Source organism: Marmota monax, unplaced genomic scaffold (genome assembly GCF_021218885.2).
Source record: "Marmota monax isolate L192 unplaced genomic scaffold, Marmota_monax_Labrador192_F-V1.1 WCK01_AAM20220418_F8-fsc00196, whole genome shotgun sequence".
NCBI lineage: Eukaryota > Metazoa > Chordata > Mammalia > Rodentia > Sciuridae > Marmota > Marmota monax.
The window spans coordinates 3,118,349-3,145,581 of NW_026694390.1; the positions used below are offsets into that span (position 1 = coordinate 3,118,349).

Here is a 27,233-nt window from a genome sequence, read left to right on the forward strand (position 1 = left end):
AAATAGGAAAAATGCTAGGGACACTATGAATGTTTTATAAGCAATGCTATAATTAATTAATTAAGTTTCTAGTTGGGTAATCCAAAGTAATGCAACTGAAATATTATACTTAGGGGTCAATGAAGTATTCGCACATGGTAACCACTACTTGCTAAAGACAACATAATATAATTCTACAAGTTTATTATTAGTGAATTTCCTTGGTTTGAAAATAAAAACTCTGTTTCAAAGGGAAATGCATCAATATAATAGAAGTTTAGCTGGATGCTCATCTAAAACACCTGTATAATTATGCTACTAAAATTAACAACACATTTCAGGATATGACTCAATTGCAATTTGCTCTTAATGAAACACACCTCATTCAATAGTGGATGTTATTGTGATTTCCTTTCAAAGATTTTTAAAAGTTCCCTAAAGGTAAGAATGTGGGATAGATGTTAATAAAGGAAAATGAGTAATAAAATATTTTCGGAAGACAAATTTTCTATTATTACCTATAAGGGCAAAAATACTCAACAAGAATTGGGGCATCTAAAATATACTTTTTAAACTATGATTTATCCCAAACTGAATAACTATGATGAGAATGATGATTACATAAAGAAAATAATTCCAAATCTGATACCTGAGGCCTTTCCCCTCCAGGGAGGAAACCTTTCCCCTACCTTTTTGTGCATTCTCAAAAGGCTGGAGTTTCTCTGGGAGCCTAGGAGCCACCCTACTTCAAGTGCCAAATATGCACATTGTCCAAGCAGGTGGTTTCACTTAAATATTTACTTATACATGTTCTACATGCCTCACCCCATTTTTGTAAGGTTAAAGTAAGAATATTTGTGAGAGATCTGAAGATGTAACTCTCCCTTTAGGTGTTCTTTTTGTTTTAGTCAATATAGGAAGTCCATACAGGGAACTGTAAAAGTCAGACATTTAATGCTCTATTTTAATTTCTATTTTAGGGATAACATTAATGATTATTCCAATAATAATACTGCCATCATGGGCTGGGAGCACGGCCCAATGGTAATAGTGCTTTCCTAGCTTGCACAAGGTCCTGGTTTCAATCCCCAGCATCACAAAAACAAAAACAAACAAAACCCCCACAATCTAGGAAACATGGTAGCAACTGTATATATAGAATCAGAGATGTGAGCACCTAGCTGTGTTGTACAGATAGGTATGTGGTTCACAGTTTGTTCTTTTGCTCTGTCCTCTGTCCTGCATCTGTTACACAGTCTTTGATTGGTAAATCTTGCTGATGTCCATGAATCTGTTTTTTCAAAGTCTTCTTAATATCTTGGCTTTAAAGAGTTGCCCTATTTCTTGTTGTTACTTGATTGGTGTGTTTGCTGGCAGACTATTGCCACCATGATGATGTGGTGTTTAAAATATCATTTCCACTAAACATTATGGTATTTTTCTACTTCCATTGAAAATTATTCTAATTTGTGATCTCAATGTGACAAGACAATACAGAACTTATATTAAAGAATTACCATTAAAAAAAAAGCATTTTGGAGCATTTTCTTTTTAAAACCAGTAAATAAAATTAAAGTACTCTATAATTAACTTTCAATTTTAAGATATGCCTATTTTCAAAGACTGTGAATTACCATAGAGGAATTTGTCATAAATCAAGATTTAGAAATTTGAATGGAGTTCATTATTCTTAATAAGAAAAATGACTCAGTGTTAAAATTTTCCTTTTGTTCAAAAATCTAAGAAATGCTCACTTTTTCTAACAATTACTTTTTAAACCATCCTTTAGAAGGTCGATCACCAAGACAGCTATAAAACATGACCTACTAACTAGCCTACTTTTATTAAGTGGTTTTGAATGGCTGACCCTGTTTCTCTCAATGATCCCAGATTTGTGCTGACAATCAAAGTAATAATTCAGGGTCTCATATTTCATAAAGTGACCACAGAAAATTATCTCTAGATTAACAAAGTACTCCTATGAAATTTCTAAACACGGCAATAAAATCATCTGTTTCTTTTCAAACAAAATATATTTGCAGACTTATTTTCCTTGAATTGTAGTTTTTAAAACCATGTAATCTACAAAGGTGGAAAATATGATTCAATGCTACATTTGAAAGACTTCCCAGTATAAAATCTTAACTAGAAAAGTACTAGTCAAAAGTAACAAGTTAAAAATCATTTTTCTTCCTGTTGAAAAAAGTAGTAAGTTCAGATCTGTGAGGCTGTGTGAGACAAGGCTACTATACACCAGATGAACCTGGTGTTAATGAAATCGTCCAATCGTGAGCTCCATGCAATGCCCTTGGCTTTCTTCACTCTTCAAAGCAGTGTAATGGCTTTGAATCATGTTGTCAATGATGACTAAACCTGACCCATTTAGAAATGCTTATTTCGTAATTCCCCATTTGTAGGGCGTCACGCTGTGAATACGACGCAAACAGCAGCAAGTTCTTCTTCACTCAGAGACACACTAGCAAGGCTTTATTATTTTTAAAACAAATAGTCCTATCACTGAGCTGGTTAAGTAGTTCCTTTACTAATTTCATTTAGGGAAAACTTAATCTAAAAGAATATGAGGCAAAAGCTGTATCTCAAAAACCTTGAGCGATGTCTGCACAGACAAAACATCTTGACCTAATTAGAAAACAAATTAAACAACCTTTTAAATGGTAGAATCCAAAAATTCATAAGGAAAATAGATCTTTAAGACATAATTAAATTCATTGCAGGTTCAAATCAGACAAATTATAACAAAGGGAAATCATGAAGTACATATATTTTTTGTAGGTAATGTGCTTGATGATGTCCATGGATCTCTTCCAAATTCTGCTTTACAAATCTCTTCCTTTGGCTGATTTTTCTCTTTATCCTTCCACTATAATAAACCATAACCACAAATACAACAGTTTTCAGTGAGTTCTGTGAGACTTTCTAGTGAATTATCAAATTTGAGGATGGTCTTGAGAACCTCCAAACTCTGCAGTTGGCATCACAGGTGAAAGTGGTCTTGGGATTTGCTCACTCCAGAACTTTATAGCTCCCCCAAATAAAAACATCACTGTGTGCTTCAAAATATTTCATTGAAATTTTGGTTGCATAATTTTACTAGTGTAACACTCACCATAATTGCTCCAAAATATTCCAAGTTTCTTGTTCAAGGCATATGACAAGGTCATTTTGGCTATCCTTGAGTGATGAAATGAGAATGGACTTGACATGCAATTAGAAGTTTAAGATGCAGTGCATGTTTCCCACTGTCTCTTTCCCTTTGTCACAACCAACAACTTTCTAGATAGTGGCTTCATCATCCATAGGCCAAGAATGAAAGTAACAGGGACCAAAGCTCCCAGCTGAATTGTGATAGTAATGTAGCATGCCTGAGAAATAAATCTTTGTTGTGTTAAATCACTGTGATTTGCAAGTTTGTTATTGCAGCATAACCTATCCTATCCTGACACAACCAGAATCATTATTTACTCAAAGCTTAACAATACTTCCTATAAAAGGACTATACAAGGATATCTTTTTGTTATTGTTACTAGCATAATTTTTAATCAGTTGGGAATAAAATATATAATAGCTATATGGCTGATATTATTTTAGATATGACTGTTTTCATCAAAATGTAAAATATTTGAACCAGCAACTCCATCCTAGAAACATTCTTCAATATTTACAGAAGTGCATCAACATATATAATCTTCACAGCACATTTTGTAACAATAAAGATAAATGTTTAGCCGTCGGAGAATAGTTAGAGAAATTGTAAGGTTTCCATATAAGGGGATTGCTCATTGGCCATTAAAAATTATAAGGAGATTTCTCTTTCTAACCAATATACAGAATTAAGGGTTAGATTTACCCTCGGTGTAAAATAACAACACAAAACAAACAAGTAAAATATGGAAAAATATGTGAAACAATGACTTTTAAGACATAAGAATCAGGCAACAAAAGATAATGATCTCCAAGAAAAGAAACAAACAGTCCTATTATTGCCCTATTGTACTGCCTTAGAAGAATTTCTTGACTTTTACACAAGAATTGAATAACTACATTGAGTTTATGTGACTCCCTCAGCTCAGGAACCAGTAATATGCCAGTAAAGCAGTATTTACTGGATTATTTATAGCACTAAATGCCTATGCTAGATCAGAAGAAAGGTCTCAATTAATGATCACAGTTTCCACTGAGATAGAACATGGATAGCAATTTAAACCCAAGAGAAAGGAAATAAAGATCAGAGTATAAATTGAGGGGAAAAAAAAGAATAGAGAAAAATCAATGAAACCAAAAACTTGTTCTTAGAGATGATCAATAAAATTGACAATCCTTTAACCAGACTGACCAGGTAAAGGAGAATATAGGTACAAATTATCAATATCAGCAATGAGAGGGATTTTGCCATTACAGACACTACTGGTAGTAAAAGGACAATCAGAGAATACTATGAACAATATTATACCAATCAATTAAAAGAGGTTAATCTCCAGATCTCATTCAAGAATAAAAAGGTAACCTGAGTAGTCCTAGGTCTATGGAAGTAACATAATTTTAATTAAAAACCTTCCCACAAATAAACTAAAGATTCAGGTGGTTTCATTGTTGAGTTCAACGAAACATTTAAAGAATAAACAATATCCATTTCTACACAAACTCTCCAGAACATTGAAAAGAAAGAAATATCTCTCAACTTACACAGGGCACTAGAAAAGCACAACACAATATACTCTATGAACATAGACACAGAAGTTCTAAAAAAAATTTTAGCAAGTCAATTCCAACAATAGGTGAAAAGGATATCAAAAGATGCAGCAATTCAAGATTGGTTTAACATCCAAAAATCAATCAATGTAATTCATCATTTTAACAAATGAAATCACAAGATCATCTAAGTAGACATCAAAACAGCATTTGACAAGATCTAACATCCACTCTTCTGCTTAAAAAAATGTATCTCACCTGATAAAGGGCCTCTGTGAAAAAAGCCTATGAGTGTCATATTAATGATTAAAGATTGAGTGCTTTCCTTCTCGGATCAGGAACAAGACAAAGTTTTTCTCTTCTTCTCTTGACCTGGAAATCAACCTGTGGAGAACTGACATAAAAAAAAATGAGTCTTAAATAAATATAATTGATATGGCTCTACATTTATTTAATGCCAATAATTTATCATTGAATTGAGTAGAGCTACAGTGTGATCAGGCAAGGGAAATAAATAAAACTCATCTATATTGAAAAGAAAGTAAAACAGTCTTTATTCACAGACAACATGACTTATGACCTGGAAGGTACTAGATTCCAATGGAAACTCCTAGAATTAATGAATTATTTTAGCAAGGTTGAAAGATAGAAATCAATATTAAAAATCAGTTATAGCCGGGTGTGGTGGCGCATGCCTGTAATACCAGCTGCTCTGAAGGTTGATGCAGGAGAATCACCAATTCCAAGCCAGCTTCAGCAAAAGTGAGGTGCTAAGCAACTCAATGAGACCTTCTCTCTAAATAAAATACAAAATAGGGCTGGATATGTGGCTCAGGGGCTGAGTGCCCCCTGAGTTCAATCCCCAGTACCCCCCACCAAAAAAAAAAAAAACATGTCTACATATTGGTAACAAGCTATTAGAACTTAAAATTTTAAAACAATACGATTTAGAAGAGAATTTTAAAACTATGAATACTTGGGGATCTTTCTGACAAAAAGTGTGTAAGACTCTGTACACAAAAACCTCAGATGTTATTGAGAGAAATTAAAGAAGACTTAAATAGAGAGATGTATCAATTAAGTTCCTGGATTTGAAGACTCAATATTTTCGAAATATACCAAATTGGTTTCTAGATTCAAAGTCCTTGCCAGAAAAATACCAGCAACATTTTTATAGATATTCACACGTTTGTTCTAAAATTAATAAGGAAATGTAAGAAATCTAGAATAGACAATTAAGTGATTAAAAGAATTTCAAAAAGGAAGAACAAATTAAAGTGTCTAAACTACCTGATTTCAATACTTATTTTGAGTTATATAAATCAAGACAATGTGATATTGGCATAAAATAGGCAAAGATGTCAAAGAAACAACAGAATGTAAAAATACACATGCAAAGATAACTGATTTTCTATAAAGGTTTAAAGACAATTCAAAAGGGGAAAATACTAATCTTTTCAACATCAGTGCTGGAATTAATTCATATATATGAAAAAATGAACTTTGACTTATACCTTGCACCATATACAAAGATGATCTCAAATGTATCATTAGAATTAAGTATGAAATCTAAATCTACAGTGCTGAGGATGTATCTCAGTGACAGAGCACTTGCTTACCATGAATGAGGCCCTAGGTTCAATCCCCAGCACAGCAAAAAAAGAAACAAATCTAAATCTATAAACCATATAGGCAAAAATATAGGAAAAAAAAGTCTCTGTGATCCTGGCTTAGACAAAGACTTGTTAACTTTGATATCAAACAGATTATCCATAAAAGAACAAAGTGATAAGCTAAATTTCATCAAAATTAAAATGCCTGTTCTTCAAAAGACACAGAGTCATATCACACACTGGGAAAAAAATAGCTCCAAATCACATATCCATATCACATGTAACTGGAGTATATAAAGAATTATCTAGATACAGTAATGAAAAAACAAATAGCACAATTAAAACTGGAAAAGTGTTTGAAAAGGCACTTTATCTAAGAAGATTACAGCTCAATGGTAAATGAGCATGTGAAAAAAATGTTTTAGGGAGATGTAAAATAAAACTACAATGATTCACTGTGAGATTGAGCACACTAAGTGCAAATGAGAATGTGGAGTAACTGGAACTTCAATATACTACTGGTAGGAAAGTTGTCCAACTCTTGGGAAATACATTGGCAGTCTTTTTAAAAAGTTACAAACATATACCTATGTATCATCCTTAAAGAAAAAGGGGACAGTAAAAACCATGTGCTTCAATGATCCCTTTCTGTTTCCTAAAACCTAACCATACAGTTAAGGGAATAATGAGAACAAACCAGGGTCAGAATGTCCAGACGCATATTATCTTTTTTTTTTGTACCAGGGATTGAATCCAAGGGTGCTCAACCACTGAGCCACATTTTTAGTTTTTATTTTGTGACAGGGTCTCACTAGGTTGCTTACAGCCTCACTAAGCTGCTGAGGCAGGCTTGAAATCTGTAGATCCTCCTGCTTCAGCCTCCTGAGTTGCTGGGGATTATGGGGATGCACCACCATGCCAGCCCAGACACAAATTATCTTGAAGGACCCTGGCTTTCTCCTACGCACACTGGAAACTAGGGAAAGTGAGTGCCATCTGTGTGAATGTATGCTAGGACAGTTGCTCCTTGGTATACTAGTCATATAAACAAACTAAGCAAGGTGATGCTAACGATGTTACTGCTTCTGCAGGGTAACATGGAAAAGTCCTCTTCACAGTGGCAACTGCAACAAACTGAGGACACTATGGAAAGATATGTGTCACTTGCCAATCTAACCACCACAGGAAAAAATGCCATGAGGGAGAGGAGGTACTACTTGGTGGAGCAGCTTGAGTTGCAGAGGTGCTATCTGTTCCACAAATCACCACTGGACCTTGCCAATAAGCATTTCTCCATTAAAACATTATGCTTCATACATCATATCTGGATATTTTATTTGATCTTTCAGCAGCCTATCCCACCGCTCTGGCAGCTATTCCACTCCTATGTACAGTATATGTCCATAAAAATATAACATATAAACAAAGTGTATGTCCATGCAAAAAATGTAAACAATAGCCTGGTGCAGTAGCCTACACCTGTAATCCCAGCTGCTCAGGAGGCTGCGACAGGAGGACTGCAAGTTTAAAGCCAGCCTCAGCAACTTAGACCTTAAGCAAGTTAGTGAGACTCTGTCACAAAACAAAAAATAAAAAGGGCTGGAGATGTTGTTCAGTGGTTAAGTGCCCCTGGGTTCAATCCCCAGGGCAAAAAAAAAAAAAAAAAGTAAACAGTAATCTCCACAGCAGCAGTTATCAGGTGAATGTATAAACAAACTGTCATATATGCATACAATAAAGTAATACTCAGCAATAAAAAAAAAAAGAGAATGATACACCCAACAACATGGGTACATCTCAAAACAATTTTGATTAGTACAAAAAGTCAGACAAAAAGTACACACTGTATTATTCAACTTATGTAATAGGAAATACAAACTAATCTCTAATATCAGGAAGCAAGTAGAGGAGAAGTCTGAAATAGGGATTAGAGAAGGACAGAAAGACATACAGAAATTTGGGGAAGATGTGTCAACTGTATGTTTACTATCTTAATTGCACAGATGTTATCAAGGGTGTCAAAACTGGTCAAATTATATCCTTTAGCTATGTACAATTTATTTTGCCAATTATACATCACTAAAACTGTTCATAAAAAGTATATGTGGCATCTGTGTATGTCCCTATGGAACTATGTCCTGATGTATTAAGCAAGAGGGGAAATTCTTTACATATAGTTTGATCTCATATTTTGAAAAAATAATGAATAAGACAGTTTGAAATTCTTTAGCTCTCGCTATATACTTATGTATTGGAAGGTTGATAGTTTGCCCAACGAACTATTGCAGTGATTATCTCTGAGGTGTGGCACTTGACAGGAAGTGATATAGACATGTTTAACACTGAGCTGCTATCACTTCTGATAAAGTCACTTTGATAAAGTCAGAAAGTTTCCTTTCAGGTTTCTTGTATGTTGACTCGCTTTTTGGTCAGTCTAAGTTCGAGACAATGCAATGGGTCACTTCTTTCTGGAGAGAACAGACATCTATTTGTCCTGATAAGTGGTCCCAAAAATTTATCTGAAGACTCAGGAAACTCCCGGCTAGTCACCTTTGGCGTGTCCTGGAACCTCAGCAAACCTTCAAATAACAACAACCGACGAAGAAAAGCGAGAGCAGGAAAGTCCACACCTTCCCAAGTCCATGCCTTCCCTGAGGCGCTAACTAGACGCGTGCGCAGTGGTCTGGGGGGCTCTTGGGGCGGAGCGATGAGAAGGGGGCGGGGCGCGGGGCGGGACTGTGGGGCGCTCGCCGCGCCTAGAGGTCCGGAGCCCGGAGACTAGTCCGAGGCCTTGTAGCCTGAGGGCTTAGCCACGCCCACGCTCTCCCGGCGCTGCTACCTGGGCTCGCGCTGTTGCTACGGCGGGAATCTAGGAGGCGCAGTATAACGCCCTCGTTATACGTTTAAAGGTAGCATTTTCTTCTGCGAGGCTTTGGGAGGGGCCGGCCCCGGAGATGCCGCGGGCGGTGGCGACTCGGGGAAGGAGGCGCCCGCGACAGGGTCCGAGCACTTCCTGAGGGGTGCGAGAGGCGTGGCCTCGCGTCGGTGCCTACGTCAGGCAGGTCTGGGTTTGCTGGACTTCCCCCTGCAGCTACCCTACCGCCCGCGGAACCGGGCCGGCTCAGGGAAAACCGAGGCTTTGATTTCGCCTCGGGCTCGGGTGGTTTGCGCGTGTACGGCCCTCAGGTTGTTGTTTTCATCATATATATAATATATATATAATCTTTTTTTTTTTTTTTTAATGCAGTGCTAGGCACTTGACCCAGGCCGCCTGATTCGGTCACATGTTTACTGTTTGGAAGGTAAGACTGAAAAGGATTTCATCTTCACCTCCTCTCTCAAGCCTGCATGCGTTGTTGTTTGAATATATGCAGTCGCTGAAAAATGCATGAGTTTTTCAAGAGGTTGCACGTGCACGACTTCTTGCAGTATTGCAGTTCATTGGACTATAGTGTGAGAAAGTTTTTATTTGCCTCAAAGAAAAGTAGACTCTGGCCCTTTCTGTGAGTTGAAAGAATCTATGTGCTTTAAGGTTTGCTGATTTTTGTCATGCCTCTTAAGAAATTTTCCCCAAAATACGAAATTGAAGCATAAATTCTGATTATTGTCTCTCAGAAAAATGTTGCAAAGTCACTTATGGAATCACTTGCATTAATGGGTAGAGCCCGTGGTGTCCTTGGTACTATGGGGGGTCTCTGACCCATTTCAGAAAACCTCCCCGCAGACCAGACGGCCTGGCTGGGTGTCCTCACTGCCATTTCTCTTCCAGAGTCAGGGAGCAGAGGTTGGGAAGACAGTGGAGCAGGGCGTAGCTGTCTCAGTGCCCCCATTCAGGGATTTTTAACAGATTGCCCACTTCAAGTTATTTGCAGCCCTCTCCTTGCATCTCACAAGTTGTTTCAATCCAATTATATTTTTGCAAACTTCAGTCTTCATGTGATTTATTTAAGAATAAACTATTTTACTTTAGAACTTTATTCTAAAATAACAACATTTATTTTTAAGGAAATATATATTAAGATACCACAATCTTGCAAGTGTAGAAAATTACTAGTCAATAAGGCAATTACTGCTTTGTGAAAGAGTTGTTTGACATCATCAGTGCTTTTTAACTTTTGTCTCTTTGAAACCAGATAATAATTTCATTTTATTTTATTTATTATTGTTACTTTTGTACTGGAGATTGAACTCAGGGTTCTTAACTACTGAACCACACCCCCAGCCCTTTATATTTCTTAATTGGAGACAGGGTCTCACTAATACTTTTAATATTTTTTAATTGTGGCTTTTAGACTTAGAAGGGAACTTAGAGGCCATGTGGTCCACAAAGAACATAAACCTTTTTGATAACTTCACCAGTAAATTTTGTTTTGTCTTCTGGTAGCAGTCTGATTTCTTAGCATGCCACTTTAGAAAGTAGATTAAATAAAGGACATTTGATAATTATTTCTTCTCTCTAGGTATGGTGATGGGTCCCAGGGGCATTTTATCACTGTTATACCCCCAGGTCTTTTAATTTTTTATTTTGAGATAGGTCTTCACTATATTGCCCAGGCTGGCCTCAAACTCAGGATCTTTTTGTCTCAGCATCCACAGTAGCTGGGATTACAGGCAAGAACTGTTACACCTGGCTTGATAATTATTTGTGTTCATTTTCATCTTGCTGTTTCTAACGAATTTGTCTTTGACTTTGGGGATAGTTTTTAATTGTTATGCTGTTATCTGCAGTATTTACATATTATTTTTATTGTTATGATAATTGAAAACTTGAGACTTTTTGAAGTACCTTTTTTGAATTCTTTTAGGCTATTGAGAAGAGGCTGATGATGGTTCTGAAGACAGTTGCTTCTGCTTCGATTGCTGCTGCCAGGTTGGCTCTGGACATTCAATTAGTCTCCCATCTAATCTGACTTTGATAATGTTGCCCTCAGATCTCTGTGGGAGATTTATTAGAAACTTGTAGAGGATCCAAAGCAAGAGGCCAGGAGGGGTTGGGAAGGAGGGTTAGATAACAGGTAAGATAGAAGGAACAAGTTCTAGTGTTTCATAGCACAGTGGGTAACTGTAGTTCACAATAACATGTTACATTTTAAGGAGAACTAGAGAGAGGAGCTCAAAGACTCCAAACACAAAGAAATAATAAGGAAATAGAAATGCTTATTACCCTGACTTGTTCAGTACATGTTTAATATGTGTTAAAATATTACAGTGAACCCCATAAAAGGTTTTAGTATTATATATTCATAAATTTTAAAAAAAATAAAAATAATGTTCTACAGACACAGGAATTAGCCATATTTTTGAGTCAGTAGAAAAGTTTCTTCACTAAATGTCATCTGTTCCAGGGTATACACGTCATTGGACTTGTCTTGCTCCTATTTGTCGTGTTTCTCTGGAAGTGTGTCTGATAATTCCTTTCACCCTTCTCCATAGAATGTTAAGGAGGAGGAGCCACCTTGCCATTGTTGGTAAAGAGTGGTTTGGCTAATGGTAGAACAGATGGCAGTGGGGACATCAGATTGTAAATATTGAGCCCAAGTTCATTCTCCCTGTCTATCCTTCAAAGCTCTACTTTGGGAGTAGAATTCAGAGACAAATTGAGAAATGAAGGGTGGTAGAAAGTAGAGATTTACCACTCTTTAGTGTATCAATAAGATTGCTTCATCTATCTCCTCTACGTAGTTGAGTTTGGTTTACAAAAGTAAGAGACATTAGTTTATTTTACTAGACAGCATTTATCCTCGATACCAAGGCCATAGGTTTTATCTTGGGAGAGACCTGTTCTTAATTTCAGTTTTTATAGACTTTGATCCTAACTCTGACAGTCAGTTTGCCTGAAATTGGTCAGGCTCAAGAGTATTAATGAATCAATACCACATCTTTCAATATAACTGAAACATTGAAAAAAATTCAGAAGCATATGTTCCATTAATAGGAGACAAAAATGTATTTATATGGGAATGATAAAGTAATAAAAGTTATATGTCTGCCTATTTCATTATTGTAACATGCTGCTGAAAACTGGAACTGAAATATTTACATAATCAATAAACAAATATTGTCGTGAACTACCTTAAACTTTTTGTAGTGTCTCTGCATAGATATTAATTAGAATGTGAATCTTCAGAGCTCTTTGACTGCTTGATCCATAGCCTTAGTAGAGCTTAAAGTGTAATTTTTGGCAAGTATTGCAATATTTCCATTAACCAGGCTATTTTTTAATGGTCAAAGATAGTTTTGGAATTAATAGTTTCCTAACAGAATTCTACCATGTACACAAATGTATATAAATAACCTAAGCATAAAAATTATTGGATATTGACTTATATATTCTGATGAATGTGTGTGTGTTTTTTTTTTTTTTTGTATTTTGTCAAGACAGGAAGTGAAGTCAAATGGATATTGGTGAGTTCTCTGCAACAGCAGGTACCTCACTTTATTGGTTCAGAGTCAGCCGTAATTTGGAAGCCTTCTTTAGGTAAGAAAGTCTCAAAAAAGAAACAACGTATTTCTTTAGCTTTAAAAAGAAATGATCTTCTGTTAAATGATTCTACATGTATAGGCTAGAATTTTTATACCAGGGTTTTCAAGGTAATAAGATCAATTTGTTCTGCATTCTAAAATATATTTTATTGATGCACATAGCTATAAATTTGTTTTTATGAAGCTTATAATTTTTGGATGAAAATTAATGCAACAAGGAAAATGAAATCAAAATGTTAATTTTACTAAATTATTGGTATTACTATCATATCCTTTAATAGTTTATGGTGATTCTTCTATCATTAAATTGGTAATTTAGTGATTTTTTTTTTTTTTTTGGTACTGGAGATTGAACCCAGGGGCATTTAACCACTGACCACATCCCCAGCCATTTTTAAAGTATTTTGTTTAGGGACAGGGTCTCACTGAGTTGCTAAGTGCCTCACTAAGTTGCTACTAAGGCTGGCTTTGAACTCAAAATCCTCCTGCCTCAGCCTTTTGAGCCACTGAAATTATAGTTTTTGGCTACCCATGCCCAGCTAATTTAGTGATTTTTATCCAATAATTTTAACCATCCATGTTACATAAATTATATTTAAATATATAACACAATCCTGTTTAGAGAATTACAAAGTGGTTTTCTAACCTGCCTTTGGGTGAAGTCTTTGTTTTATGTTTGGCTTCACTGATTTTCTGGTACAGGATTCTATTAGGGGCAACTTTTCTTTGGTAATAATTTAGTGAAATTTTAACTATGTATTCTGTAGGTTGCCAAATGAAACAGTACAAGCAAAATGTTAATGAGTGTTCTCAGCATCTGAATTTAGAATCCAGCTTCTATACCTTTACATTACTATTATAGATAACTAGCATTAAAGAGTAGATTAGTAACATTTGCTTTGAACTATTGATAGTCAGCAGTTTCATGTATTTTACATTGAATTGCTAGTTTCAAAGTTGTGCATGTAACTAGTTTAGTCAAACTAAAATATATATAGTAGCTTTTCTGATGCTTGGGATATAGCTTTGCAACTATTTTTGTTTCTCGTTTTGGTTTTCCAAACCCTAAAGATAACTTCATTTTGTTTAGTGACTTTATAGGTCAATCCTGCTTCTGGGATCCAACTCTATGTTGTGGTTAAGAAATGTTTCATATCAGACAGAGTGACTCACAAGACAGATATATTTACACATTAAATAACTATTTCATTAGATTTAAAGGTATGTTTCAATTATGAAATTGAATCTTCTATATATAGAGTTCTAACTTTGAAGGGTAAAAGAAATGATTAAATAGTTAACTAGAATTAAATGCAGTTCAAAACCACCCTTACCATTATTTTGCCTTGTAAATAATTGTATACTTGAGATTCTCAGGTAAAGTATATGTAGAAAATGACCATATATATTTAGATATATCTGAACTTCAAATTTGTTATAACTTAGTTGCATCCCAAGCTGGCTAATACCTAGAGATCCAGCATTTCTTTTTGTGGGGAGTGAAGAACACTTGCTCACTTGCTGTTTATCTTTGACTGAAGAGGATCCGATGTATTACTTACACAAAGACTCTGGCCCTGCTGTATGCATCTTTCCTAGAGCTTGTGTGTCCCAGCTGTCATCTGAAAATTATTGTAGACTATTTGACTTTTTGTTAGAATTGTACTTTGACATAGAAATAAAAATAGTTCAGAAAAATGGAATTTTAATATAGCAATACAGACTGCAATACTTATTTGAGCACTTACTGTTTGCTGCCACACTAAGTGCTTTAATCCTCACAACAATTTTATTAGCTGGGTATTGCTGTAATCCTTGTTTTGCAGCTGAGAAAACTGAGGCTTCAAGTAATTATCTCTGACAAGATTACTGATTAGTGAGTGGCATAGCTGAGACTTATCTAGACTTACACTTTCAATTATGTTGTCCTGTCTTCCAGACCTCTCAGGAGTTCTTAGCAAAATTGCAGTGTGATGCTTCCTCCTTTATAGGAGTAGTATGATACAGTAATTGACCAGGAAAAAAACAAAAACAGAAACAAAACCTGAGATATATGCTGCTTCCTTAGATGTTTTCTCTTGGAAGCTTCCTCAACCACTTCTCCCACATGCAAACTCAGTCAAAGTCCATTCTCTTTTCTTCCATTGTGTCTTGTTCCAACTTCAGTCATATACTTTATCAATGCTTTTCCCCATGTGATCATAGCTTTGAGAATAAATTTACACTTATTTATCTCTATCCCTAGGGCAAAGCAGCATTTATCAATGCATGAAAGTGGAATATTATTACTAAAATTGTGTTAGTATTTTCATTTTATAATATGATTCTGTACAATTAAATTGCAAATAGTTGATAGAAATGTGAAAAACATCAAACACTTAACATTTTCTAATGTTTACAGAATGAAGAGGAACAATTTCTCTGTTGTGAATAAAATTGTCCAGTCTTCACCAGCAGTGAAACAGCCCAAACTTGGGTTCTGCTCTTCTCTAAAACAGACTCAAGTGTCCACTGTTGTTCTCGACTGGGGGAGTCTGCCTCACCATGTGGTATTACGAATTTTTCAGTATCTTCCTTTAATAGATCGGGCCCGAGCATCTTCAGTGTGTAGGAGATGGAATGAGGTGTTTCATATTCCTGACCTTTGGAGGAAGTTTGAATTTGAATTGAACCAATCAGCTACTTCATATTTTAGGTCTACTCATCCTGATCTCATTCAGCAGATCATTAAAAAGCATGCTGTACATCTTCAGTATGTCAGTTTTAAGGTAAGAAAAATAAGCATTATAGAAAAATTGGCTTATATGCTGTGTTAGCTTTTTGTTTGCGTATTTCATTTTTTGCTGATTTATAATTACATATAATAGTGGGAATCATTTTGCCTTATTTGTACATGCATATAACATAATTTGATCAATCTCATTCCCAAGTACCTTCCCTTCCGCTCTTCTCTTCCCTCTCCCGTCAGCTTGCTCTACCCATCCATTACTACTATTGTTATTTTAATTAGTGTGTTATAAAAAAATAGAGAAATGCAGAATTCATTATGGTATAGTCGTACATGACATGGATATAACATAAATGGTAGATTTTGTTTTCTAGTTCTTCCCCATGTCCATCCTTCTCTCTCCATCTCAGTTTCTTCCCTCTATTCTGTTGGTCTTCTATTTTTGTGAGATTACCCCCTCCTTTTTTTTTCCTTTTTTATCTTCTCTATCTATTGCATATGAAAGAAAACATTTGAATCTTGACTTTCTAAGTGTGTATATTTCACTCAACATGTTCTCCATTTCTATCCATTTACTTTAAAATAAAATTTCATTCTTCTTTACAGGCACCTAGGCTAATTCCATAACCTGGCTATTGTGAAATGTGCTGCTATAAACATTGGTGTACATGTATCACTATACTGTTTAGATCTTCTGGATAAATACCAAGGAATGGGATACCTGAGTGGTTCTATTCCTAGTACTTTGAGGAATCTCGATGCTGCTTTTCAAAGTGGTTGTACTAATATGCATTGCTTCCAACAAAGTGTACCTTTTCCCCACCTCCTCGCCAGCAATTATTGCTCTTTGTACTCTTGATGTCTGCCTTTCTAACTGGACTGAGATGAAATCTCAGTATAGTTTTGATTAGCATTTCCCTAATTGCAAAGGATGTTGAACGTTTTTTTTTTTTCATATATTTGTTGGCCGTTCATATTTCTTTTTTTGAGACTGTTTACATTCAGAGTTATTGTGAAAAGATGTTTATTATTTTCTGTTACTTTCATTGATTCACATATTTAATTTGGTCTTAATTTTCATTTGCTTAATTACTAGCAAGCTTCATCCATTTGAGGGCTCTGGGGTTTGTTTTTGAGTTTTTTTGAGTATAGTTTAAAGTAATTTCTGTTGTGCTGGCATAGTGGTTATGAATTATTTTAATTTATCCTTATTGTGAAAAGTTTTTATTCTTAAATTATGAATGATTGCTTTCCTGGATATAATAATAATGATTGGTAATTGTTTTCTTTCAGAGCTTGGATTACCTCATTCCAAGCCCTCCTGGATTTGAGAGTATGAGCTGAGAAGGCAGAAATGAGCCTTATTGTTTACCTCTGCATGTGTGACTTAACATTTTCCTCCTGTGACTTTAATATTTTATACTTATTCTCTGTTAGGCATTTTGATGTGCCTTGGAGGTGTTTTTTTTTTTTAAATCTATTTGAGGATCTATTTGCCTCATATATGGACGTCTATCTTATTCCTAATATTTGGAGAATTTTCTGCTGTAATTTCATTGAAAATGTTCTAAATGCCATTAGCCTGTATCTCCATGCCTTCTTCCCAATCTCAATGACTCTTAAGTCTTTTAATGTTTTTCCAGAGTTCTTGTATATTATTTTTTTAAAAAATTTCTTTTAGAGTTGTAAATGGACAGTTGTAGATGTGCCTTATTTGATTTATTTATTTTTATGTGTTGCTAAGCATCAAACCCAGGGCCTCACATATGCTAGACAATATACAGCCTTAGCCCCAGTTCTTATGTATTCTGACTATGTTCTTTTTTTCTTACTGGATACTAAGTATTCAAGTTCACATACCCTTTCTCTGAGGCCTGAAGTTCTGTGGATTTATTGTGTTTTTTTTCATTTCCGGGATTTCTGTTTGGTTTCATTTCAAATCTTTTTCTCTTTATTGAAATGGATTTTCTACTATTGTGTTTGCTCTCTTAATTCATTCCTTAGGTCTTCTTTTGTTCATTAATCATTTTAATAATCAATTTTTGTAATTTTTTTTGGAGTTTATCCCCTTTAGTATGTATGGATTCCTTTGTTGGGGGATTATAATTTGGAGGAAGCCTTGTGTGCCTATTTCCTTACATTTTTTAGAGGTCTTAGACTTGCACATCTGTTAAGATGGATTCCTCCTTCTTTTTTATGAGAGGATCCTTTAGTATGTAGTTATCTCTTTTGGAATAAGTCCTGGGTTGTTGGTATATCTTAGCTTCAACACATAGGCTCAGTGTATTCCATGGGTTAATTTCAACTGCCAGTGCCTCTCACTTTGCCTCTACTGAACTGCTGATTTAAGTCACTCTTGGAGAGTGGATTCCTCTCAGTCATCATTTTGAAACTTCTCTGGTTTTACTGTAGGAACATATGTCCAATAGTGAAATCTGAGGGCTACCCTCTGTCCATTCCTGCTTGGTACCTGGTTGTTAATTGTGGGTTGTTGTCTCTCCTCTTCTATGTGTTAAAGTATCATTGAATCCTGAGTGGACTTAGATTATATGTGAAGCAAGATACACTGTCACTTGGCTGGATTGTGGATATAGTTCAGTAGCAGAGTCTCCACCCCCTGAACTCAGTTGTATCTCAATCACTTCCCAGAAAGGCGTGAAACAAAAAAGACAGCAGGAAATGTTATACAGCATTAAAATAAATGTCTGTTGCCTACTATGACATCTACAACAACAATTACCACAAAAATAGGAATAACAGGGTCAGCAGTTAACAATAAGTAGTCATAAACTAGATCTAGCATTAAAGTAAACAGCAGGTGTCAACTGGCCATCCACAGGACTAATACCTGCAATGATGTGAATGGTGAGGACAGCAATTACATAAACTAAATATAAACTAGTTCTAAAAGATGACAAAATTGCAGTTCATTAAGAGAAAAGAAAATGAGTATGAAGGCAATAGAAAGTTTAAAATATTCAGAAAGTGAACAGAGGAGGAGAGGGGCAGCAAGTGACAGCTATAACAGAAGAGTAAAGAATAACTAAAAGAAGCAAAATAGTGAACAAGAGATTAGCTATTAAATGGAGGAGAAAGGGTAACAAGAAAAAAAAAGCAAAAGCAAAAACAACCAAATAAATTTAAAAATCAAAGCAAAACAAAAAATCAGGACAGTTCTAAATGAGAATTTCCAGTGGTGGGTTTGGAGATTGGCTCTGACCATACCTTTGGAATTTTGTCAGGTGGTATCTACTACAGAGAAATTGGATCCACACAACCTGGAGCTGGGCAGATGCTGATCTCTGCTGGGCTTCTGAATCTCAGGGGCCTCCAAAGAACTCCACTCACAGGGCAGGATGACTAACCCTCCACAGGTCTTGCAAGGTGGTTTTTCCTGGATCAGATTATATAACTGTACCTGCCTCTCCAGCTTCTGGATTCTCCCCAGCTGGTCATGTGAGCTGCCAGACACAAAGCGAAAGTGAGCCACACTCCCTCAGTATCCCCACCCTGAATTGCCTTGAGCACAATCCTCTCTGTGCCCATTTCAGTTGTGCCCCTCCAGGCATCATCTAGGCCCCACAGCAGCATGGCAGTATTTCTTATGGTCTTCTGAGCTCCCATAGCAGCAAGCCTAGCTTGCCTGCCTCAGGATGGCTCCCTGCCTCAGCTCTCCACTCGCCAGTCCAGAAACATGGAGTACTTTTTAAACACACACACTGTGCAGCTCTGGTTTAGCTGAGTTCAGACCACTTCTCCATTCTGTTGGTTTTCCCACACCTAATTTGTTCACTGTGTTTCTTTGTCGCTCTGCCTGTGTCCTCGTTCTTTCAGTGGTGAACTGGTGCCACTGGCCTGGCTCCTAAGTGATTTTTCTTGTCCTTTGTGCAAAGCACATGAATTTCTATGTTTCTATCATTCTCTTACTGTCTCATATTGAATTTCAGTGAATTCCCTTTGTCGCCCACCTCCTGAGAAGTAGTACTCTGGCTGCTTAACTCCAGAACCATGGAGCAACTGGAAAATCACCTTCTTCTAATCTGATCTTTTCTTCTACCTGTTAACAACCAACACCCATTTTGTATATCTAGATCCTTCTCTGGAAGTACTTTGAGTTTTGCAGAAATTTTAATCTCAAAAATTTTCAAGTTTTTCTCTAGCTACTGAGTAGATTGAAATATAGCACTTGGATTATAACTGACTAACTTAAACCTCAGTTTCTTCATTTGGATGCTATTATTGAAATTCAGGTAATTATAAAAGATTTGAAAATATGAACTAGTTGGCAAGTTGATTTGTCATTGCATCTGTTTCTTACTTTTTAATCTGAGACATTTTGTATAAAGAAGTATTCATCTGTATTGATTAAATGGATAAATAAAATTGTACAGTTGAATTTTATTAAATATATTTCCAGTAACTCTGAAATTTAGGAAATTCAGATTTTAAAATTTTTTTGTAGGTTGATAGTAGTACTGAGTCAGCAGAAGCTGCCTGTGATATACTTTCTCAGCTGGTAAATTGTTCTATCCAGACCTTGGGACTGATTTCAACAGCTAAGCCAAGTTTTATGAATGTGTCGAAGGTAAGGATATTGTGTTTTTTTGTGGATACATACTAAAATTCTGAAATATTGCCAAACTCAGTGAAAAATAATTCTTTACCTAAAGACAGACCACATCCTACTTCTAAAAGATACACAGGATACCCTATTCAGAAACCCTGAAAAAATGGGGAATTTGGCATTGGGATAATAGAATAATAGAAATAATCAGATGAAAACTTATTGGTTCTGCATAGGTATTTCCTTGTTTATGATCTATAGAATCAGATTAGTCTGAAATGCTTCTTCAAAAGCTGCTGTTGCACATCAGCTTCCAGGGCCAGCTTCTAGGTGAGCTGATGCAGTCACCAGAGCAGACACCAAAAATTAAACTTCAGTTTAAAGTGAGTTTTGTGACTGCTGTCAAGGTTGAGGATCTCCATGATATCTGGGTGCTTTTTGCTGGCAAACTAAGGAAAAATAAGATAAAATTGCAGCATTTTACTAAGCATAAAAGTGCTAAACAAATACATTGTTGTTATAGTGATATATGGACTCTAAACAGCCTTTTAGACTAAAGTAGCTAATTAGGAGTTGATTAAGGGAAAAATGAACCTCATATTTCTTAAAAAATAGTGGTATGTTTATATTTCTCTAAAAATAATTTGACACCATAAAATCTAGTAGAGGCCTCGCCCAGCTCCCTCTGAAAATTTGTGTGAACCAATTTATAATCAGTGTTTGCTTATAAATGAATTTGCATTTTCAACCAGTTTGGTCAACCTAATAGGAACAATAAAATCATTAGTAGGTTCTATTAATGTTGCAAATTGATTTTAAAAAAGGAAAAGTGATCATGCCTGAATTTGAGTTCCAAACTTTCTATCTTTACCAGAAAACAGTGCATCTGAAACCTTGTGGAATTGTTTTCATTTTGAAAACTATAAATAAAATTTAATTTATAAATCTTTAAGACATTTAAAGGTTTGGAATTACTTTGTTTAAATAATTTGTTAGGAAGACCGTGTCAGTGAAGAGTGTGTCATCCATCTAACCATTCATTTTCTTAACAACTGTTTATTGACCATCTATTATATGTCACATACTATTTTAGGTCTTGAAATATGGAAGTGTAGAAAACATAAAATTTCTATTTCTTTAGGGCAGGGGTTGAAAAGGTCCAAAGAATAAATATTTCAGGCTTTGAGGGCCATATAGTTCTGCCTCAGACACTCAGCTCCGGTATGGCAGTGTAAGGCCAACACAGACCGTACATAATGAAGGAGCAGGACTGCGTGCCAGGCAGACTTTATCCATGGACACTGAAATCTGAGTTTCATGTAGTTTTCACATTACAAAATAATTTTTTCAATCTTTTAAAAACATAAAAACTATTCTTAAGTCACAAATCATAGAAAGACTGTGGGCTGAATTTAGTGGTCCATAATTTGATAACTCCTACTCTAGGAAATTAATATAATTGTATCTTTTTAATATTGAACACCAAATTCTTAAGGTTGAAAATAACAACAGCAAAGCCTGTTCTATGAAATTTTTGAAATTTCTCCCTTTCTCACCATTTCATTTGCTAATTATGAAAATATAAATATACATTTTGTTATAATGAAAATTTCTTCTACTAGTTAATGGTACTGTGAATAATAGTAATATGTGATTGTTTGCATTTGTTGACATAGCTTTAATGAATTATTTGATTTGAAGCTGTAGACTTTTAAATAATGTTTTCATAAATTTTTTCTTATGCCCTGCCAGGCTCATTTTGTCTCAGCACTTACAGTTGTGTTTGTCAATTCAAAATCATTATCATCAATCAAAATCGAAGACACACCAGTGGATGATCCTTCATTGAAGATTCTTGTTGCCAATAACAGTGATACTCTAAGACTCCTAAAAATGAGTAGCTGTCCTCATGTTTCATCTGATGGTAGTTTATATTTTTTATAAATAAAATTATGTTTTATCATAGTAATGATAACAGTATAATTTCTTATTGAAAATTATAGGCTTATGAAACCTAACTCATTAATTTTATTCAAATAAGTCAATCAGTAAGCTGGATATAGTTTAAATTGCTTATCCTGAGAATATTTTAATTACATTATATATTCAAACACATGAATATAGACTGTATTATATGTATAATCCTGTTTCTTGGCAACCATCTCGGAAATCGTTAGGTATCTGTTGTGTAGCAAATAGTAAATGCTATCAAATTTAAGTTTACAAAGCATTATGTTAGTATCAATATGATTATTTGTTCTTAAGAATTTTTCCCCATTTTCCACAGGAATCCTTTGTGTAGCTGACCATTGTCAAGGCCTTAAAGAGCTGGCGCTGAATTATTACATTCTAAGTGATGAACTTCTCCTGGCACTTTCGAGCGAGACTCATGTTAACCTTGAGCATCTTCGAATTGATGTTGTAAGTGAAAACCCTGGACAGATTGAATTTCATCCTATTAAAAAGCACAGTTGGGATGCACTTATTAAACACTCCCCTGGAGTTAATGTTGTTATGTACTTCTTTTTATATGAAGAAGAATTTGAGCCGTTCTTCAAAGAAGAAACCCCAGTTACTCACCTTTATTTTGGTCGTTCAGTAAGCAAAGCTATTCTAGGACAGATAGGTCTTAACTGCCCACGACTAATTGAGTTAGTGGTGTGTGCTAATGGTCTTCAGCCTCTTGATAATGAGCTTATCTGTATTGCCCAACACTGTAAAAATTTAACAGCTTTGGGCCTCAGTGAGTGTGAAGTTAGCTGCAGTGCATTCGTTGAGTTTGTCAGACTCTGTGGGAGAAGACTAACCCAGCTCTCTATCATGGAGGAAGTTCTGATCCCTGATGACAATTATAGCCTCGATGACGTTCATACTGAAGTCTCAAAATACCTGGGGAGAGTGTGGTTCCCTGATGTGATGCCTATCTGGTGACCAACTACCAAAGATTCTGAACATTTTAAATAATCAATAAGATTAGCTGCTTTCTGTCTATGCAAATGTAAACTTTAAGATGCGTAGCCTAAATATTTTAGGTTAAATATTTTATTGTTTGCAAACTGTCTTATTGGATTGCTGCAGAATCATGTGAAAAAGTATAAGAAATGTCAGTAACCAGAAATCTTTGTCAACAGAGCATAGACACTATAGATTAGCTTGTTGATAGGCTAGGGCTAAAAACTGAATAGATTCTTCCCCCTTCCTTGAAGGCATATTTTAGCTTACTAAGTAAATATATAATGTTAAACTTGTATCTTTTCAGTTATGCCTTTTACTTTACACTTCATATTGCTTTAATTGTATCTGGTTCCTCTTGGTACTAATACATTTTACAAAATATTTAGTATGAAAAATTAGAGTAAAATCAAAATATAAATACAGAAGTTTAATTTATTATATTTATAAAAATTTTAGCACTCTGTAAGATCATCTTGTGAGTCAGTAAACAACTTCTAATTTAAATTCTACTTTATATTAACTTGGAAGATAATTGGCATTAGATTAAAATTAAATAATTCTGATGCCTTTTATAATGATACTATGAAAAGAAAAAAGACATTGCGATAGTTAGTTGATTAAGTACATTTCACAGATAAAGAAGTGAGTTTTGGAGGATGTGTTAGAAGGAGAATCAGCCTGGCCTTCTGTTATGGATCTGGGATTATGCCAGCTCTTTTGCATAAGTGATCTCATAATTTAATTAACAGCACAGTTAAAACTCTTCATTGTCTTTAGGATGAAGATGTAGCCTTAAAATGACCTACACCATGTGCCTCCTCCCCACTTCTTTTGTCTTATCTCCCACCATGCTGCCCCTGATCCTTCTGCCATTTTCTCAGTTCCTTTAACTGTCCTCTGTCCTCCAGGCACAAGATGTCTGCACATCTTCTGTCCACCTGGCTTACCCTCTGCTCCCCCAGATCTTTCTTTAATGTTACTTCCTCACAGAAGCCTTCCTTAACACTTGGCCCATTCTCCATGCCTGTAGGTCAGGTCCAGGTTGGGGATGCCCTCACACTTCTGTGGTTCTTCTTAGCAGCATTTATCAGTGTCATTTACCATTTACTTGTCTGACTATTACACATTTATTCCATTGCACTGGGAACTCCATCAGTGTAAGACCACTGTATTTTTTTTTCCTTACTGTTATATCCCAGCATCTGGCGTACTAGCTAGCACATAGTAGACTCTCAATAAACTTTACTTAAGTACTTTTCTTTTTCAAATTTGTTTCCCTGCTTTCTATCCCCAGTGTCTTTAAGTTTCTAAGAAATTGATTAAACTTAAAAAAAAAGAAAATTAAATGTTTACCAGATATTTACATTTGAATATCTTTAATTATAAAAATTTAAATATTCTTGCCTATTTAGCAATTAGAATGCATTTGTGGTTTGTAAATGGTGGTTTTTAAAAGTAGTATGTTTATATTCCTTAATTTAGGACTTTTCTTATACTCTCATCATTATTACACAGTCTGCCTTGCTGTGAACTCTCTAAAGGGCAGGCATCTCATATTCACCCCTCTCTCAGGATAGTGGGTGCTATGTTAGTGAGTGATTGATCAGTAAGTGTCAGTGGAACTGAGTTTAGTGGTTAAAAAATAAAACCAAATTGGGTATGTGGTGGTGTATGCCTGTAAGTGGCACAGGAGGCTGAGGCAGAATGATCACAAGTTCAAAGCTAGCCTCAGCAGTTTAGCCAGGCCCTAAGCAACTTAGAAGACTCTGTCTCAAAATAAAAAATAAAAGGCTGGGGATATGGTTCAGTTGCTAAACAATCCTGGGCTCAATTCCTGGTACCAAAAATATAAAAAATAAAACCAATTTCTTGAAAACAGTGTTATTATTACAGATCATCTTTCTATAACTTAAGATTTCCAGAAAGTACAGAAGCAGCCAATAATAGGAAACTTAGAACCTGATCAGGGTAACAGAACCACAAAAGAAGTAGCTTTAGGACTAGGAATGTGGCTCAGTGGTATAGCATTTGCCTGGATACTAGAGACCCCTAGCATGGAAGGAAGGGAGGGAGAGAGGGAAGGAAGCAGGCAGAAGGAAGAAGGTCTTGACTAGGATGGAGTTAGTGATCAGAGTAATGGTGGATACTGCAGCGATAAGCCTCTGGTCTCACCTTGTGTTGCTTTAACATGTCATACTGGAAGAGGGTTGAGAGAATACTGTAGGTATGGTGAGGTTATATGGTAGCTAAGGAAGCAAACAGAGGTATTAGAGGAGAGTGGTCAAGCACAGAGAGAAGGAGTACCATTGACTTATTCACATGTGATGAGAAGTTATGCCCTAACTGGAGCTTTTCAGGGGCCTGCTGGTGAGCCTTGTGAACTAAGCACTCTAACGAACCTTAGAGCAAAACTCAAAAAGAGATATCTAAGTTTACCAACTCATATCAATTCCCCTGATTGATCCAGTTTACTGAGTGAATATAAATGGAAAAGAAAAAGATTTTAAGATAGCCCAAAACAAGGCCAGAAAATATAAATTTTAATGCTTTACCTAATGAAAGCATTCCATATGTTTTGGAAGTCTATGAAAAGTTGTTTATCTAAGATTAGAGAATTCTAGATAAATGATAAGTTTGTTATTAGATTTCAAACTTTAGTCTTTGAAAAAAATTTAGTCCTGTAAGCATACTTGTTCATGTTAAAAATATTTCTTTGCATTTGTTAGAGAATTTTAGAATCATTTGGATAATTTTGTGGGCAAGAAAGTAAATGGAGAGAATGGGGGTTCTTTTTGCGTTTTCTTTTCCTACCTTGTGGACATTTGTTTCATTGGTATTGTATAAAATAACAGAGAAATGAGTCAATAGGCAGGCAAATTTTTTAAGTGTATCTGTATTGCTTTTGTGCCAAAAAGTATGATAAACATCATCTAAAGGATGTGAGAATTCTTTCTGTAGGCCTGTCCTTTATAAACTGATCACTTAGGTACATGCCTACCCATGTTTATAGCAGCACAGTTCAGCTAGCCAAACTATGGAACCAGCCTAGGTTTCCATCAACAGATGAATGGATTAAAAAATGTATATATAAGCAATGGGGTTTTATTCAGCCGTAAAGAAAAATGAATTTATGTCATTTGCAGGAAAATGGGTGGAACGTGAGAATATTATGTTGAGAAATAAGCCAAACTCAAAAAGGTCAAGGAGCATATGTTTTATATGTGGAAACTAGAGAGGAAAAAGGAAAAGAAAGGTAGAGGGAAGAGAGTGATGCTGGCCAAATTATATTGTTATATTTTGTACATGTATGAATATGTAACCAAAAAATCCATCATTATGTACAACTATAATGCACCAATAAAAAACATGGAAAAAATGGAAACAAAAAACAGGATGTGGGTATATGGTTTTTGAATTAAGGTGATATTTTTCTTGGATGGGAAGTGACCGGAGGAGAGAAAAAGGGGCTCCTGGGATGGTGATAATGTTTTATTTTTCACTGGGGGTTATGGTACATTCATGGCCATCAAAATTCATTAACTTATTGCTCTATGTACACTATACTTCAATAAAAAGTTTACTTAAATGCCAAAAATAAATAACTGAATAAATTGATCACTTATTCTATTTAATTAATTTTGTACAGCTCACTCAAAACATTTTTAAATAAAAATTTATCTTATTCACCTTATGAATCTGTAGTATTTGACACCAGTTTTTGAAGTATTTATTATAGTCGCTTTTACTAAAGAAAATTAAGTTATTCAGTACTACTATTCCACTGTCATTTGAACTTTAACTAAAGTTAAATAAACATTGTGACATCCAAATCAGAAAATAAGGGGATATAAACACTGTGATACAATGCACCAGAGGGCGCTGTATTCCAATTTTTCCTAAGAAAGAAATCCTTGAGTCTACAGTTTGCATTTCCACTGAACATATTTGCATGCTGGGCAGAAGGCATTCTTGCTGTACTTTGGAGAAGCAGTTTATTTCCAGGTGGGCTTGGTTTTAAAAGCAGTACCTACGTCCAGCAATGTTTTGCCTCTTCACTACCTCAGAAGGTTGATTATCTGGAAGAGTGATTATGAATTTTATGGTTCAAATATTTTAAAGGCTCTTCTAAAATTGCCTTTAAAAACTGTGTGCCATTTCCTTGTTGGTATCTTCAATAGGAGCACGAATTTTATCTTTTGGA

General features: G+C 35.3%; 1 protein-coding gene across 2 annotated transcripts; it reads left to right on the forward strand.

Moving 5' to 3' along the window:
- Positions 1-9,057: 9,057 nt before the first annotated feature.
- Positions 9,058-26,723, forward strand: LOC124109415 (F-box/LRR-repeat protein 21). Of its 2 annotated transcripts, XM_058586644.1 has the most exons (9): positions 9,058-9,211; positions 9,550-9,604; positions 11,108-11,172; positions 12,685-12,780; positions 13,876-14,006; positions 15,187-15,553; positions 19,976-20,098; positions 21,830-22,001; positions 22,365-26,722. In XM_058586644.1, exons 6-9 carry the CDS (start codon positions 15,188-15,190, stop codon positions 23,006-23,008), a joined length of 1,305 nt encoding a protein of 434 aa, XP_058442627.1. In that variant the 5' UTR covers positions 9,058-9,211; positions 9,550-9,604; positions 11,108-11,172; positions 12,685-12,780; positions 13,876-14,006; position 15,187; the 3' UTR covers positions 23,009-26,722. The 2 variants fall into 2 exon arrangements, with proteins under 2 accessions (XP_058442627.1, XP_046323983.1); XM_046468027.2 differs by lacking the exon at positions 13,876-14,006 and having other exon boundaries at positions 22,365-26,723.
- The last annotated feature ends 510 nt before the right edge of the window (positions 26,724-27,233 follow it).